This window comes from Monodelphis domestica, chromosome 4 (genome assembly GCF_027887165.1).
Source record: "Monodelphis domestica isolate mMonDom1 chromosome 4, mMonDom1.pri, whole genome shotgun sequence".
Taxonomy (NCBI): Eukaryota; Metazoa; Chordata; class Mammalia; order Didelphimorphia; family Didelphidae; genus Monodelphis; species Monodelphis domestica.
The window spans coordinates 303,659,825-303,677,052 of record NC_077230.1 but is presented as its reverse complement, the minus strand read 5'-3'; the positions used below and the strand labels follow the sequence as shown (position 1 = coordinate 303,677,052).

General features: G+C 35.6%; 1 protein-coding gene across 1 annotated transcript in view; it reads right to left on the bottom strand.

The window, feature by feature from the left end:
- Positions 1-17,228, bottom strand: part of B3GLCT (beta 3-glucosyltransferase) — a 145,246-nt gene that overhangs the window by 25,137 nt on the left and 102,881 nt on the right. The window contains exons 8-10 of the mRNA XM_007495278.3: positions 14,399-14,462; positions 10,461-10,592; positions 7,101-7,170 (exon numbers count right to left, since the gene is read on the bottom strand). Coding sequence (XP_007495340.2) covers positions 7,101-7,170; positions 10,461-10,592; positions 14,399-14,462 — 266 coding nt within the window. The remainder of the gene's footprint in view (positions 1-7,100; positions 7,171-10,460; positions 10,593-14,398; positions 14,463-17,228) is intronic.

Here is a 17,228-nt window from a genome sequence, read left to right as displayed (position 1 = left end):
GTATCCCTATTCCCTAGCACAGTGCTTGGCACATAGTAAGCTCTTAATAAATGCTTGTTGAATCAATTATCATTAAAGCAATCAGTTATAATCCAATATGAAAGTAATATCTCCAAATGTGCTCGGATGATTTTTCTACAGTCTCAGAAGAGATTGGTACATGCATGTTTTCACTGTAGTGAGAGGCATATTAAATTAAAAACAAGGCAAGGCTGTTGTAAAAATCTTTGCTCTATTCTTTCCTTCCAAAATTCTGTGGAATTAAAATCTTAACCAAGGTACTGCACTGGCAGCTTACTTTTGTATATAATAAAGAAAATGACTTACCATGTAATAGGGCTCTCAGAAGCATGCAGTCACTATATGTTCACACTCTTGGGTAAGATATCCTCCATTGCATAACACTGGAAGAAGCTGTGAGGAAAAGTCAAGAATTTCCCTCAGTCTTCAACATGTGTTCTTACAGGGTGTGCAAATTGTGCATTTGTTTTTCTTGTCCATTAGCCTTCAGTTCCTTTTTGCTAAGAACTAATCAAGATGGGTAAGAATCTCCATGACTGAGCTGATTTGAATGAAACTAAAATCAAAACCAAGGTGGAATCTCCTCTCTAAACTCCTATATCCAACAATATCCTCCCTGCTAGTATTTTAAATAGTAGTTGCCAATACCTCAGAATAGTTTCCTTTCCCAAATCTCTTTCTTTTTTATTCAAAACAGGAATTATTGGATAACAGAGAAGCCTAGAAATTGGCAAATCTTACAACAGTTGTGCAAAATGGCCTGTGTATATTTTCCAAGTCTACCTTATAAAAACACTTTATTCATATGTAAAATTCATCAGTAATGGTAAATACTATTATGGTGAATTATGGGTTTGTTATGCATAAACAAACTAACAAGCAATTAAAAGGGGTCTAAGCTATCACTAAATTAGTGAAATTATAAATGATCAAATCAAGGTTTATGTTTTCAACAAATCAGTATAAGAAATTCAATTTCTAAGAAATTTAAATTTAGGATTAATTTCCCCCTACAATAAATAAAATAGGAAGTCTCTCAATTTAGCCAAACCTTATAAAGATAGGAATAATTGTTATTAACATTTTTTAAGGTATTTGAGACCCAATTTGACAGTTCAATGCTCTTTGACAAGAGAATTCTACATCATATTGCCTGATCAACATATTTCTAAAGGGCTGAATGTTGAGAAAATACATCTCCAGTCAACTACAGTTACAGATTTCACTTTCAATCAATTCAATTTAATTTAATTAATTTGACTGCTATGCGCAAGGCACCATGCTAACATTTATGCCATCTCACACATCAAGATGCAAATTAACTGGGAATGCCTCTTTAAGAAGGTTAGTTAACAACAAAATAATTAAAAGAGCAAAAGAAGACAAACAAAAAGCAAAAACCTCTACTGTGAAGAAGTTTAGCTGTATAAAGTACATATACCTTCCTCATGGATTTAGAGGCTCCTTAATCAAAGGAGTAAAACATTACTCTGAAGTACACAATATACATATTTACCCTTGGATGGTTCACCGCAAAGATGGCTTAAGCCAAGAATGAAAATAATACCTGGATATGCTACAAAACTGCCATGCATTCAAATGAGAGCCTTTGGGCATTTTGAGGAAGGTATTTTTAATACCTTACTGACATAGGATGTTGGGTCTCATTATGTTTGCTTGCCCACTCAACAAAAAACATGATTAGTATTCTCCAGAACCACAAAGAGGCATGAATATAGATTATATTTATATATATACAATATATGGGGTATATATATACATATATACACATATACATATGCAATATATGTTAATATGTATTGTGTGTATATATATTATATACGTATATACATACATACACAAATACCACATGTGGGTTGTAACTCAAACATTGGAGAGAAATATTGGATGGAAATGATTAAAATCATTCTTCCCCACTGATTGAAAGTGACATCTCCAATTAATCTGTATCTTCATCCATTTCAGAATCTATGGAGTACTCAAGAACTAGCTTTCTTCCACAATTATTAGTCTAATTACTTCTTTTAACAAGGAAAGTGTCTTCCACCTAGGTTTCTTGTAACCATGTTTTACTTCTATACCTATTTAAGACCCACACTTTACACTCTTCATTACCTGCCTACCCATTAGATGCTCAATCAAAGAGAGAAAACTAGGTAGGGGAAAAAACCTAATGTTTGTTTCAGTACACTGGTGTGGACTCTCCTCTTTGATACAGACTCACAGTGGTAAAGATGTCTACCTTTTTCTCATCTAAGCAAACAAAGTATTTATTTATTTTAAGACATCAAGAAGTTGTGAAAAGGAACTGAAGGCTGAGTAAGTAGCAATTTTGCCTCTTTAATTAGATGGGAGACAGCAGGAAGATGGTATATCACAACCCACCATTTAATGGGCAACAACAGCAGCTGCTGCCAAATACTTGAGACATGCACATATCTGCATAAAAAAAGGAAAGGTACAGAAGATTCTCAAAATTTTCTCACAGCTGCCATTATGCAATGAAAAACATATGACCCAAGAGCATGGACCAAGCTGTATGAAACCCCAGTGTTTTCCCTTACTTAAATAGTATTTTGCAACATTTCAAGCTATTTCTTACCCTTTAGATGGTTTAAAGTTTGTTTAAATCCTTACCCATGTTTGGATTTTAATGAAAATGCTGTTGTGAGGATGGAGTAGATAGGAATTTTCTACACTAACCTGAAAACTATTTATCGATAAGAAGGTGATATTTCAAGAAGAGTCACAGAGTGTCACAGACATAAAGAGTTCGAAGAGGCTAGTTCCATTCACTTTCCTTTGTATAAAAGTGAAGAGAAAACAACATTTTTTTTTTAACATGGACCTTCATTCCTTTATTGCTAGGGCACTTCAGGAAGTAAAACTGAATTCTATTTATGCTATGTATAACAAATACAGTAAGGGAAAAAATGGAATTTTCCTGAGAAAAGTTCAGTCTATCCTTAGAGGTTATTAATATTTTACACAATCTAGCTTTCCTGCTAGAAAATCTGTCTTGTGCCTCTCTGATTAGGTAACAGGTTCTATCAAGCTATAAGTCAGAAGTTGAAATCTTACATTAGTCACTAACTTTGTGACCTTGGGCAAGCCACTTAACCTGTCTGCCCCATTTTCCTGATCTGTAAAATGGAGAATAATAATAGCATCTATACCTTCTAGGGTTATTATGAGGATCAAAGAGATAATATTTATAAGATGACTTGAAAACCTTGAAGAATTATATAAATTATAGTTATCATCATCATATTAATGACATTAACTATTTAATAAACAATAATAATTATTAATAATAATGATAAGCAAATTTGCTATTATATAATTCTATACCTACTCCCCTAATGTTCATAGGGGAAGGGGAATTGATCACTTTTATAAACCTGTGTCAAGAGAAGTTCATCCCCCGCACCTCCCCCAGGTTGCTGTCCTGTCCGTCAATATTCTTCACATACTAGAGTTATGTCTGTGAACATCACTATAAGAAAGGGGGCAGGTCTTGTCTGGGCTTTTGGATGAACTCTGGCAGGGAGAGACAGGTAAAGGGAGAGAGGAGATGCTTGCAAGCTAGGAGACACGTGGTCTGAGAATTTAGAGTAAGGATAAGACTTTAATCTATGCTTATCTACCTTTTCTATTAATAAATTTTATGAAAAATAATAACTAGTCGATATATTAATTTTAATTATAACAAACCTAGATCCTAAGATTCTACAGCTGGTATACTTTCCAATTTAGCATGCAGCTTATTACTAGTTCCTACTTCCTAAGAATTAATTTGTTCAGTCATTTTCAGTCATGTCTGACTCTTCATGATCCCATTTGGGGTCTTCTTGACAAAAATCCAAGAGTGGTTTTCCATTTCCTTCTCCAGCTCATTTTACAAATGAGGAAACTGAGGCAAATAGGGCTAAATGACTTTCCCAGGGTCACATATCTAATAAGTGCTGAGGCCAGATTCAAACTTAGAAAGATGCACGATGACAATTTGTGACAAATCCTCTGTGCCACTTAGCTACTCAGTAATAATTGATAATACCTAGTAAAATAGATAGCAAGTATTCCCAACTCAAGCTAAAATGATACTTTGGGGTTATGGGTGGATTTTTATTTCATTCCATCCTTATTAATATGGAAAACAAAAAGTTGGCTTATATAAGCTTCTAAATTACATCAGATCTTCAAAAGAGTATGTCCTCTAGATCAGCTTCATTAAGTATTATTAACTGTGTGCTCTAACACATATTGTGCTGCTCTGCACTTTACTATAATGTTTTTTACAATATCAGAGATATAAAGTGGGAAATAATCTCAGACTCCATCTAGTCCAATCTCCTCATTTCATAGACAAGGAAACTGAGCCTGAGATGAAATGACTTCTCTAATATGAAACAGGTCACTAGTGACATGAACCCAGATCCTATGACTCCAAAGTCAGGGGCCCTTCCACTTTGCCACAGAGGTTCACTATTTGTTCTTTATGACAATAGTTCCTGTCCTTTAGGAAGAAAACATGGTGATTCTTCCAACTGGATGGCAAGGGGTAGGAAAGACCAAAGCTGCAAGATTCTCCTAGATTAAAATAAACTTAAGGAGTCATAGGAAACTAAGAAATCTTCTTGCATTAAAATATTTCTTTGAACAAACACATTACATTCAAATGAGTATTGCAAAAGAAAATAGATTAGGTTTCAGGACAGTCACAAATTTTCACCTTTCTTTGTGCCTGGAGTCCAATTGTTGAAAGGAATCAATATATTAGATTGCTTGGGAGCTGAAGTGTTTGTCTGTTTAATTCCCATAGTTGTAGCAGTATACATTATGAAAGCTAGAAGTGATCATTAGATCAGAGCACTCACTTTATAAATGAGGTCCATAAATTAAGCAGCTTGTACTGGATCATCAAAAAGCATGACGGGTGGCAGAAGTGGAACTGGAATCTATTTCCATGCCAATCTTCTTTCCATTTTATCATGCTCTATTTATTTATTCTTTTATTTAATAATTTTTAAAAAATTAAATAATATTTAAAGTTAATATAATAGGTGAATTGTTTTTATTTCTGTGGAATACAGCTCCTACTTTTCATTGCTTTCATATTTCAAATTTGCAAAATGCTGATTCTAACTCATATTTACTCATTTCTTGTTCTCTTTATCCAGGTATTCAGAAATTTCTGATTATCCTGTGTGCGACCAGGATACCATCATGTGCATGTCTTAGCATTTAGGAGGAAATATTTTGAATTTTATTTTAAAAGCTCATATTAATAACTTCTTAATTGTTTTTATGGCTATCCAATGAGGTGTGACAGACTCTGATAGTCTGCCAACAAAATGCTGCATATTATTATAGATATTGGGAATCATTTTCATTTTGCTGCTCTGAAACTTATCTTATGGTCTTTTATCAAGATTTATGGTTCCAAAGAGACTTTGAGTGTGATGAAAGCTTTTCTCCTGAGCCTAAGCTTGTAGGACAAAGTACAAAATGAGAGGGAGAAGGAAGCTTGAGGTTTTAAGGAAGGCTATGGGACTCAGTCATTTTCTGCTCAGAACACATGTTGGTTTGCCCAAACCTTCACTGACAAGACATTCAGACAGACAGAAAAATGTAGCAGAGAGAGGGATCTGTTGCAGTGAAGGATGAGGAAGCCTGGATTAGTAGTCAGCACTTTTCATTTCTAATTCAGCTAGAGCTTAAGATGGAGCACTGAACTTGAGTCAGAAAGACTTGGGGTTAGATTCTGCCTTGGATACTGTGTGGCCCTGGGCTATTTGCTTAACTGAACCTTAGTTCCCTCATTTATTAAATATGGGGTGATAACAGCCTCATTGTATTATCTAGAAGATCAAATGAAATAATACATGTAAGGTGCTCTGCAAACATTCATGTGCCACACAAATGTGAGCTATCATTATTATCTTCTTAATGTTGCTTTGTATACTCTGGGGAGGATTAATCTGTTGATATTATTAAGCATCTACTATGTGCCAGGTACTGGAAATACAAAGACAAACACAAAAATGAGAGTTCCTGCCCCCATGGAGCTTACATTCTCTGGGTGGAGGCAACATGTACACATATAAGTATATACAAAATAAATGCAAAGTAATTTTCAGGGGAGGCACTAGAAGCTGGGGCAGGAGGGGAGTCAAGAAAAGCTTTGTGTATAAGCAGGGATAGGAGCATATAGAGCTAGAAGGGGCTTAGAGACCATCTAGACCAACTTCTTCATTTTGCAGATTAGGAAACTGAGGTCCCAAGAAGTTAATAAACTTGTCTAAAGTTGCATGCATAGTAAATAGCAGAGCTAGGGTTGGAACCCAAGTTCCTTAATTTCAAATCCAGTGCTCTATGCTGCCCATCCCAAGAGGATTCCTTAGCTGTACAACAAAAAGCCTGTATTTTCCAAAGGTATTCTCCATTCTGTGGCTTGATTAATAAGATTGCTGCTTTATGAAGCATCTTCCTTTCCCATCTTTTTTTTTCTTATTTCTATTTCATTTACTAGTAAGCACAATTATTACAAGTGTTTTCTTTGGAAGAAAGTACAGTGAAATCTAGGAGGGCAGTGAATCAGGGCTAATCTTTAAACATTCTCCTTGGACCCACTTAATTTTCATATTCCAAACGTTTCACAGGCAACACATGTAACATAATCCATTATTTTAGTAAGACATCAAGACTTCAGTAAGAAGCAAAGGTTCCACACAGTTCTAATTAATTGAATATTTCTGACATTATCCCAAGACAAGTATTCTCTAACCTTTCTGGTTTTGAATAAAAATGAGGTTTTTAACATCCTTTAAAGAACATTTGAATTCACATTCATTGAGCTTAACCCTTTAAGTTTACCTGTCGAAATGAGAAATACTGTTTAATACATATTAATACATATATAATACATAATACATATTTAATACATATAAATTTCACTGCTTGTCACTTTTGTTACAGTCTGATTCCTGTAGTTTTGCCCTTTTAAAATGAAGAGCATATTTTAAAAATCCAACAAAAACAAATGATTCAGAACATACTTCTATCATCATGAAACTTCTTGCATGTTTTTACAGCAACAAAAACATCCATCTCCTTCACTGGATTTCCCTACAAGGAAATAAGAAAAAAAATTCATACATTTATAATTTGAAGTGTTTTTTGTAAGTATGTATTATAAAATCAAGCATTAACTGTCCCAAAATCCATACAAGTGGCTTTTTTGACAGTCACTCCCCAAATAAATGGAGGTAAAGAACAGAGGGCACTCTATTATTCTAGTAAAGTGTCTCTTTTTTATTTTTAACAAACAGAATAACTAGAAACAGGGAACATTTACTAGAATATATTTGAATTAGGATCACATTTTTATGCCTATTGTCAATAAAATTAAATAATTTATTAAGTCTAGTTGGAAGAGTTATTAGATGAATCAGGATGGACTAGGTGAAAGAAGACAAGGCCAAGACCTGGGCTCTTGTCCTATTCCACTATAGCAAGGTGCTTAACCTATCTGTGAGCCCCCATTTCTCTCTCTTACAAATGTTTGATTTGCACTGGATGATGATGATAGCATCTAACATTTATATAGCGCTTTAAATTTGGCAAAGTGCCCTATGTATATATATATAGAATCTCATTTGCTCCTCATGAGAATTTTAAGAGGAAGCAGACACCACCTTGTCTGCTCTAACTTCCTCATTTAGAAATACTAAAAATGCATTTTTAAATGATCCTCGTCTGAAGTCTTTGGACTAAAGTTAAATAGAAATGTCATCAGTCTTTCTTTACCTACCTATTTCAAAATAGTGTCATATACTCTTCTTTCTGATCAGCCCAGGACGGACCCCTTCCCAAAAGTAATTAAAGCAGTGAAGAGGTCCTCCAAAAACAAGGCCATATATCTCTTTATGGACTGTCCCCCTTTAGCAGTCTAGTGAAGACTGACTCAGAATATTTTACATAACTAAAGGAAACAGCAAATTTCAGTGCAATTTTAAAGAAAATTAAGATATAAATTTTTCCCATCCAAGTTCACAGATACCTCAATCCCCCTTCACTGAAATCTATATGTAGACTCTACGTTAAAAACTCTTTACCTAAGAGAAGTCTCTGATTATTCTGGCTAAAGGAAATACCTCTTTTCAGTTCACCTTTGGCCAGCCAGAAAAGAGGATCTTTGAAGGCAGTAGTCAAACAGGGATGAATTATTTTAGGAAATTATTCTCCAAGGGTGTGCCAAAACTTGTAACTAGTGTTCTATTTGATAAAGCAAATAGTTAACTGAAATGTTACCAGAACTCTAGATGACCATTGTACAGTCTTGACTGTGAAATATTCCTTGTTCAAGATCCTCTAAACTGAGAGTTCAATATTACTTGTGTTAGAGAGTTGTCTGAGGGAATAGGGTGAGTGTCAGTTTGTGCATTTCTCTCTCTCTAGGCAAAAAATATGCTTAGACTTAAAATAATCATAAATTAATACACTTTTGGATAAGATTTTATCTACAACACAGAGTAAAGAATTTTCTTTCACACCTGCCAGGTAGGTGTTATTATTATCTTCATTTTACATATGAGGAAACTGAGGCAAAAAGAATTTAAGTGACTTGCCTGGGGACATGAAATTAGTGTCCAAGGGAGACATTAAATTCAGGTATTCCTGACTCCAGATACAACACTCTATTCTACCTATTATCTTAAGGTCTTTTCCACTCTTAAATACAGAGTCTAGTTTGTTTTGTTTTTTAAACCCTTACCTTCTATCTTGGAATCAAAACTGTGTATTGGTTCTAAGGCAGAAGAGTGGTAAGGGCTAGGCAATGGGAGGGGGGGGGGGTTAAGTGACTTGCCCAGGATCACACAGCTGGGAAGTGTCTGAAGCCATATTTGAACCCAGGACCTCCCATCTCTAGGCCTGGCTCGCAGTCCACTGAGCTACCCAGCTTCCCCCTAGAGTCTAGTTTTTAGTACACCTGAATTTAATTGTAGACATTCTGAATTTGCTAACAAGGGCCATCTTCAATTAGTAGGGGGGGGGGGTTCCAACTTTTAGAATGACAGTTTTCAGTAAGTCAGTGTCTTACTGTAGTTCAAGAAATACTTGATCCCAGGAAAAACACATGAACCCCAAGGATTGAAAGTCAAGCCTAGGGATGGAAAGTCCTAGATTCAAATTTGACCTCAGACACTTCCTAATTCTTTGACCCTGGGCAAGTCACTGCCTAACTCTTACTGCTCCTCTGCCTTAGAACCAGTATATAGTATTGATTCTAAGACAGAAGGTAGGGTTTTCTAAAAAAAAACTTGAGCCCAGGTGCTCTCCTTAATTAGTGAAACAGTATTTGTTGTGCACATGTAATAAGATGCCAACTAAGCATATGGTGTATGTTTGCATTTTCTTCCTTCTAGATGGAAAGATGTGAAGGACAGATGCCATGATTTATCTCTACACTATGAAATACCTCCTTAGCTCTTCTGCTTATAAGACATCACAAAGGATTTGGGATTTTGTCAGCATGAGGAACTTCTGGAATGAGAACTTAGTCTGTGAAGATCACAGCCTATCTATTCTTTAGTAGGAAAATTCTAAGGCATACAAAAGTGTAGTAAATTTCCCACTTAAGGAAACACTGCTACTGTGCCAGAGAAGGGACTGGATCCCCAATCTTCCTAACTCCAACCCCATTTGTCTACCATTATGCCCTGCTACCTCTCTATAATAGTAATAAAACAATAATGATCATCATCATCATTTCTTTTACATGGTTTTATATGGTTCTTTTATAGAGACAGACTTCCAAATTGCTATTCATAATTCCCACTTCTACTCTTTCCCATATCCAACTGAGCTTCCACTCTGCTTTAAGACTTACCTTTTTTATTCTTAGGTCTGATCCTATCATTCTAGTTAAAAGCCCATCAACAACTCCTAATTGCCTACCAAGTAAAATTCTCTGCATTCAAAGCCCTTCATGATCAGGAGGCACTTCATAAAAGCCTGAATGGAATACATTGTTTGACTTGATAATAACAGTAACTTACACTTCAAAAGTATGTTAAGGTTTCCAAAAATCTTTCTTCACAAAACTGTAGTTATACAAGAAATATACTCATTTTATAGATAGGGAAACTGAGGCTCAGGCAAGTTAAGTGACTTGCTCAGTCATGAAAGTTCTAAGTAGGAGATCTAAGGCTCACAATGAAGATTCCAAATTTAGTGTCCTCATAACAAATGCTCAGTACATTTTAGTTGAAATTAATGATTAGACACAGAATCTGCTCATTTGTCTTCCATCTGTAAAAATTAGCAGGATTCACTAAGTCTATAATACTCTACAAGGTGCCAAGATAGCAAGAAGCACATTACGTAAATGTAGAAATTTTATATATGGTACTCACACAAAGTGGTAGAAAAGTATGAAATATTGTGGCACAACCCATAGCCTTAGGAGAGCTCACATCCTCTGTGCAAAACTCAGGCACGAGGGTAAGATGTGGTCCACTGCCTTTGTCCCAAATGTAGAGAGCAATCTATTATAAAACAGATGATTGGCAATGAATAAGGGAACATGATAAACAATAGGTAATGTAAGAAAGGGCTTAAAGCAACAAATACCTTGAGATTAGTCTCATAAACATTATGGCATTATTAATTACATTGAATAATTAAAATACATTCATTACAAAGTCTTTTAGGTGAACCAATATTCTGAGTACTAAAGGATTCCTAAGTGGCCATGTTAATTTTGTAAGTAGTAAAATTCTCATCAAAATACCATAGAGAAATATGCAAGAAATCATTAGCTTTGCTTACATCACCAAAAAACCTGGGTATCGACACTTGAGTGGCCTTCTCTTTAAAAGAAAAATGCATTCACAGGCAAGCCATCAGAAGGGGGGAAATTACTCATGTCTTCCCCCACCATACTCAATACTTATTTTGCTTGCATTTTCTTCACTGAGGAAAATTATCTTTGAAATCGGGGAATATGTAACAAAACTGAAACACAGAATAAACAAGGACATATTTTTAAAAAAAAAAAGGTGCCTCGATGCCCTTCATGAGATCAAATCATCTGATCAGGACAAATTTTGTTCTAAGGCAAAAAATAAAATATGCATGCATGACTGCATATTGGCCACTTCCATTGGTGTTTGAAAAACATTAGGGAAATGAATGAAAGAAGAGCTCAAGGGCAGGAGCCTGAAATCCGTCATCCACATTTTTCAAAACAGCATAAAATGGGTTTTTCAAACTAGAGGCCAGTAAGCTTGATGTTGAATGCTGGCAAAAGTCTAGAATATAATCTTAAAGGGAGGGAGTCAATGCTCACTAAAAGAGACTATGGGTCATCAAGTTCGGTTATGCCAGATTAATCTCCTGTCTTTTCTCGACAGTGTTATTAAACAGAAAAGGGGGACTGTGACAGGCATATATAGTATACTTGGGCTTCACTACCTCAATACTTTTCAAAGCCTTTCATGATATACTTGTGGACAATATGAAGAGGTGATGCCTGGATTCAGAATTTGTTGAATTAAACAGAATCTAAAAAGTGATAATTCATGGATGGGAGGAAGTCTGTCTTTTTTTAAAAATTGTCCATATTGGTCACTGTTGTAAGAGAATACTCATAAAATCCAACCCCCCAAATAAAAATACAAATAAACTCAAATGAAAAGTTGTATGCTTTAATCTGTATTCTGACTTCAACAGTTCTTTCCCTGGAGGGGATAGCGTTCTTTGTCGTGTCCTTCAGAATTATCTCAAATCATTGTATTGCTGAGAGAAGCTAAGACTTTCCCAGTGGATCCTCCCACAATATTGCTTTACTGTGTGCAATATTCACCTGGTTCCACTTATTTTACTCTGCATCAGTTCATGGAGGTCTTTCCAGCTCTTTGTGAAATCCTCCTGTTCATCATTCCTTATAGCACAATAGTATTCCATCATCATCATCATATACCACAGTTTGTTCAGCCATTTCCCAATTGATGGACATCCCTTCGAATTCCAATTCTTTGCCACCACAAAAAGAACTGCTATAAATATTTTTGTACCAGTAGGGCCTCTCCTGCTTCTGTTGATCTCTTTGGGATATAGACCTAGTGGTTTTGCTGGATCAGATATGCATTGTTTTACAGCCTTACGGGCATAGTTCCAAACTGCCTGCAGGGATATTTCTAATGCAACATCACAGGCTTATGCCCCTGCCTTGATGAACAAGTTAGAAAAACAACAAAATCCAATTAAGACTTTTACCAGGGACAAGTGTTATGGCATACATTTGAATTAAATAATCATAACTTAGCATTTATATAGAGCAGTAAAGTTTGCAAAATGCTTTAAAAATAGTCTCATTTTATCCTCACAATCACTCTGTGAAGTGGGTATTATCATTATGTCCATTTTACAGAGGAGGAAACTGAGGGGAGAATGATTAAACAACTTGCCCAGGGTCACATGGTCAATAAGTATATTTGAGGCTACATTTGAACTTGGGTCTTCCTAGGTCTAGGTCCAGCATTTAATCCACTGTGCCACTTAGTTGCCTGCCTGAGCCCGTGCAGGATGGGGGAAACATTGCTTGACATTATAGTCTGGCCCAGCAGCACCACACAGGGGTTAAATGACTTGCCTAGAATCGCAGGGCTGTCTGAGGCTGGATTTGAACCCACAAAGATGTCTTCCTGATTCCCACTTCAGCGCTCTTTTCACTGTGCCACCTAGCAGCCCCAGGAAGCTGGCCTATCAAAAGTGTTTAATAAGTACCTGTTCCTTCCCTCTCGGTTACCCCACATTACTTGTCTTTCATTGTTGGCTTAGATCCTGCTTTCCATGGCTCCAGGATAGACAAAAGAGGGGATCTATCTATAAGCCCAAGGCACTTCTAGTCGACCACAAATGTTTCTGAACCAAGCAACTGACAGTCTTGGGGACTTTCTGAGGCAGAGGGAGGGAGGGAGTACATCGCAGAGCTGGGGATTCTACTAAAAGAAAGGACCCGGGAAATGGAATGTTGCACGTGGGGAAAAGCTAGCTGACAGACCAATTTGATGAGAACAGATATTGGGTGAAATAGAGCAATACAAGCTAGGATCAGACAGGCGCATCGAGAGCCAAGTTTTTAAGTGACAGCTGGAGGAGCTTCTGGCTTATTCCAGAGGTAACAGAAAGTGACTAGAGATTTCTGAGTAGGGGAGTAACATGGTCACCTATGTGTTTTAGGAATATCCCTGGAGAGCTGTGAGCAGCAGACTAGAGAGGAGAGAGAGAAGAGGCAAGAGGACCCACTAGGAAATTCATTTCAATAGTCCAGACAAGGGGTAACAAGAGCCTGAAATTGAGTAGAAATTGTATAGGTCAAGAAAAGGGAATGGATGCAAGAGACACTGAGATAAAATGGATGTGACTTGACAATTTGTTGGATATGGAGTCTGAAGGAAGAGAAGAAGTCAAAGATGACAATGAGGTTATAAACCTGAGTGGCTAGGACAGAGAGATAAGACCTTTAATCATTGTTTTCTATGTGCCAGATGTAATTTGTGATGGAAACACATGTACAAGCAAAACAAGACTGCCCAATTCTCAAGGATATATGGAGACATAATATCTATCCTACAATAATAGGAAGGGGAAAACATCCTATCTTCCTTGCAAAACTCAAGAACTAGAGTGAGGAAACTGAGAAGGGGGATGGAAGAGGAATGCAGATGGAGTGAAAGGTGTCCATGTCGGGGTAAAGTGGAAAGATGCAGAGAGATGGAAGTTGATCCAGGAGAGAAGTGAGCGTGGATGTCATGGACACCTCCCGAAGTGGTGGTCCCAAGCAGGAATGAACCAATCAGAAGATAGGACTGCAGAGATGGTCATGCCATAAACATTAATGGGTTTAGTTTTAGAGGAAACATAGTGTTCCTTTTTGGACTGATTATTTGATATGCTTACAAATGTCTAGGTAGTCAATATGGCCTGACATTCAGGAAAAAAGATTGGGAATGAATATGAATTTGTAGCAAAATCAAGAGAGGGCTATATAAAAACCAAAGGAAAGAAGATGAGGATGCTGGAGGGTCAAAAACTGCAAAAATCAAGGATGATGATTGAGTAAAGGCATTTTAACCACATATAGCAAGTACCTCATCTTTTGGCTTTAAACCACATGTAACATTTCACCTTTGGGCTTTAAAAACTCAAAACTGGATTGAAATACACTGAATCCTGACGACCCATGAGGGAAAATAAACTACTACAAACAAACTTAGAATTTTTCCAATACCAAAATTCTTCACAGATTTAATTAGGTGAATATTCAACTCAATGCAATATGACTTACCTCATGTTTTAAGTCAATTGTAAAGTCAGACTTCAAGGACTCACTTTTCAGTCTCTTGGTAAGCCTGGAAAATGGAGGCAATTAAAATTATTTTTTGACAAGAACAAAAAAAAAGAAAAAAAGAGTGAAAAGACATTGTACTTTTTAAGTTTTAATTTTTTTTTAAAGATATATTATTGCTGGGAGCCATCAGGCCATGATGTCTTAACAAAGTCACTCATGGTAGCTAAGGAGGCTACAGAGTGGCCCTTGGCAAAATATGACTGCCCACTCAGTCTCCCTTTGTATAACCTCACTCATTAACATCCCTTACCTATGGAATTGACAAGATTACTATTCCCCCTGACCTCAGAAGGAATAATACAAGAGCAAAATACCTGTACTCTATTTCCCCAAAACATCACCAGAAAATCAGGCCCTGAAACCCAATCCCAAAAGACTGCCATGGGTTAACTTTTACTTAGGTACATAATTCCCAGCAAAACCAATCCAAGCCCAGAACTTTCCCATTCACAGAAACTTATTCTCATGAAGCCAGCATACAAATCAATCATAAAGGTTCATACAAAATGTACAGGTACACCAAGCTTCAACATGCCTCAGTGACTTGATTATTCCCCTTGAAAAACTCCCTAGTAAACCCTGAAAAATGATCAGTCTAATATTAAATCTGATTTGTACTCAGTACCTCTCAACCTCAATGTTATTTTATGATTGTCAAATTGTCTTTAAGAATTTCTGATTGATTATTTCTTTCTATTAAAAGTAATAAGTAAATGTCCTTGATTGTTTGTAAGCTGAAACTCCTCACAGAGTAATGAGAAAAATTAAGCCACCTGTGATGAAATCATCTATCTTGTGTGAAACCTTTCTTCTGTCAAGAATATGTAATCACAATACAAGAATATAGAATGTTAATCAAGGGATTTGTTAAAAGCTAATTATCACTTTTACAATTATATCTATTTAGATATGTGTGTTAGGTAATGTATCTGTGTGCCAAAAAAATGGATATAAAAATAAACAGCAAGCCTGGGGATGGTGGAGCAGCTATCAGCATGCCCATGGCCATAAAATATACAGCTGTCGTCTGTTTGTTATTTTCTTGACTGATCGTTTGACACCTGTTGAGAACTCCTGGAGTTGTGAGTGAGGCTGGACCTTATCAGTGGCATATTATCTTACCAATTACTTGTAATAACCAAAGTTTTCTGAAGTTATATGATCTAAATTGTCTCCCTCCCTTCCTTCCCCTCCCACTTCTCAGAGCTGGTAAGCAATTTGACCATATTTCTTAAATTTTAAATAAGAATATGAACAATGTTTTATTATTATTAAAAAATTGTATAAAGAATAAAATAAAAGCACACTGTAAGCCTTTCAGCCTGCCAAGTGAATAAAAACACAAATGATTTATTTATTATCATAAGAATGCCAACTATTATGTGCCACAAAGGAGCCACCCTTAAAATGAGGATCATTTTATCATCTGCAAAGATACATATTGGAACCTTTGAAAGATAATACAAAGAGGTTTTGTTTTAAAATGGATATTCTTCTACCGAATTACAGGAAAAAAGAAACTAAGAAAAAAGAAAGAAAAAGGATAAAGGTTGAGATTTCCATCTACTATTTTTGATAACTCCAATATAGCCTTTATCTTTGCTTGTTTGAGAGCTTATTGGAAAAAAGTAAAAATTTCAAATTACTTTTCTTGGAAGTGTTTTCTTTTATTTCAAGCTGAGGTTCATAGAATGAACTGAACTAAAGGAACACTGATGGGTTTTAGGATTCCCATAAAATTGAAGAAATCTCATTTTGATATCTGGTTCTTTTAATAAGTGTATACTATTGGCTTCATCTATAAGAAAGCCATAGCAAAAAAATTTAATGTCTTTTATTCACTACTGTGAAATAATATCTCAAAGTATATAAAATACAGCAAATTTTAATATTCTACTAATTTTTTTGTTCAATTGTTTATTATATCTTGCTCTTATATTTGTTCAAAAGTTTTGTTTTTTAAAAGTTCAATTCTAAATACATAGAGGATAAAGTCATATCATATAAATCATGAAGATAAAGATGACTCATGATTATATTTTGTTTAATAGTAGTTAAATTACAGATGTTATTTTGTAGACTTCCTGATTTATAAATAACTAGCATAAAAATGTCTCTTTCAAATGCACCTTCTATCTTCCCCATCCCTTCATCCCCTCCGTCATAAGACTTATTTTCTAGTTTTAAAAAAGTAAGCAATCAAGCTATTCAATCATTTGTTTCCTTGTGCTCTTTGCCAAATAATAATTATTATTATTATAATGTATTTTCAACTCAAAAGGAAATAACAGATAGGAAGTTAATTACCCAAAATAAAAAGGAAAATGAGCGCAGAGTGCCTAATATCATTGAATGTGTTCAAATCACTTGTTGCAGACAACTTTCATAATTCAAATATTGAAAGCACTGGCAGATGTACTATTGAGAAACTTTCAGAGGTATCTGAAAAATCATTAAGAATGGAAAAGATATCTTGCAACTAAAAAAGAACTGCTTAAGAGTAGTAAGGGCTAGGCAATGGGGGTTAAGAGATCCTGCTAGGAAGTATCTGAGGCCAAATTTGAATCCACAACCTCTGGTCTCCAGGCCTGGCTTTCAATGCACTTAGCCTAGCTGCCCCCATTCTGATTTTCAAAAAAGAGAATAGAATACATGCAAACTTATAGGTCAGTAACTTTAATTTAAATATTTGACATTATTAAAGAGCTGGTTATTGAACATGTAGGAAGGAAGCAAGAATCACAAAGCCAACATGATTTTTAACATG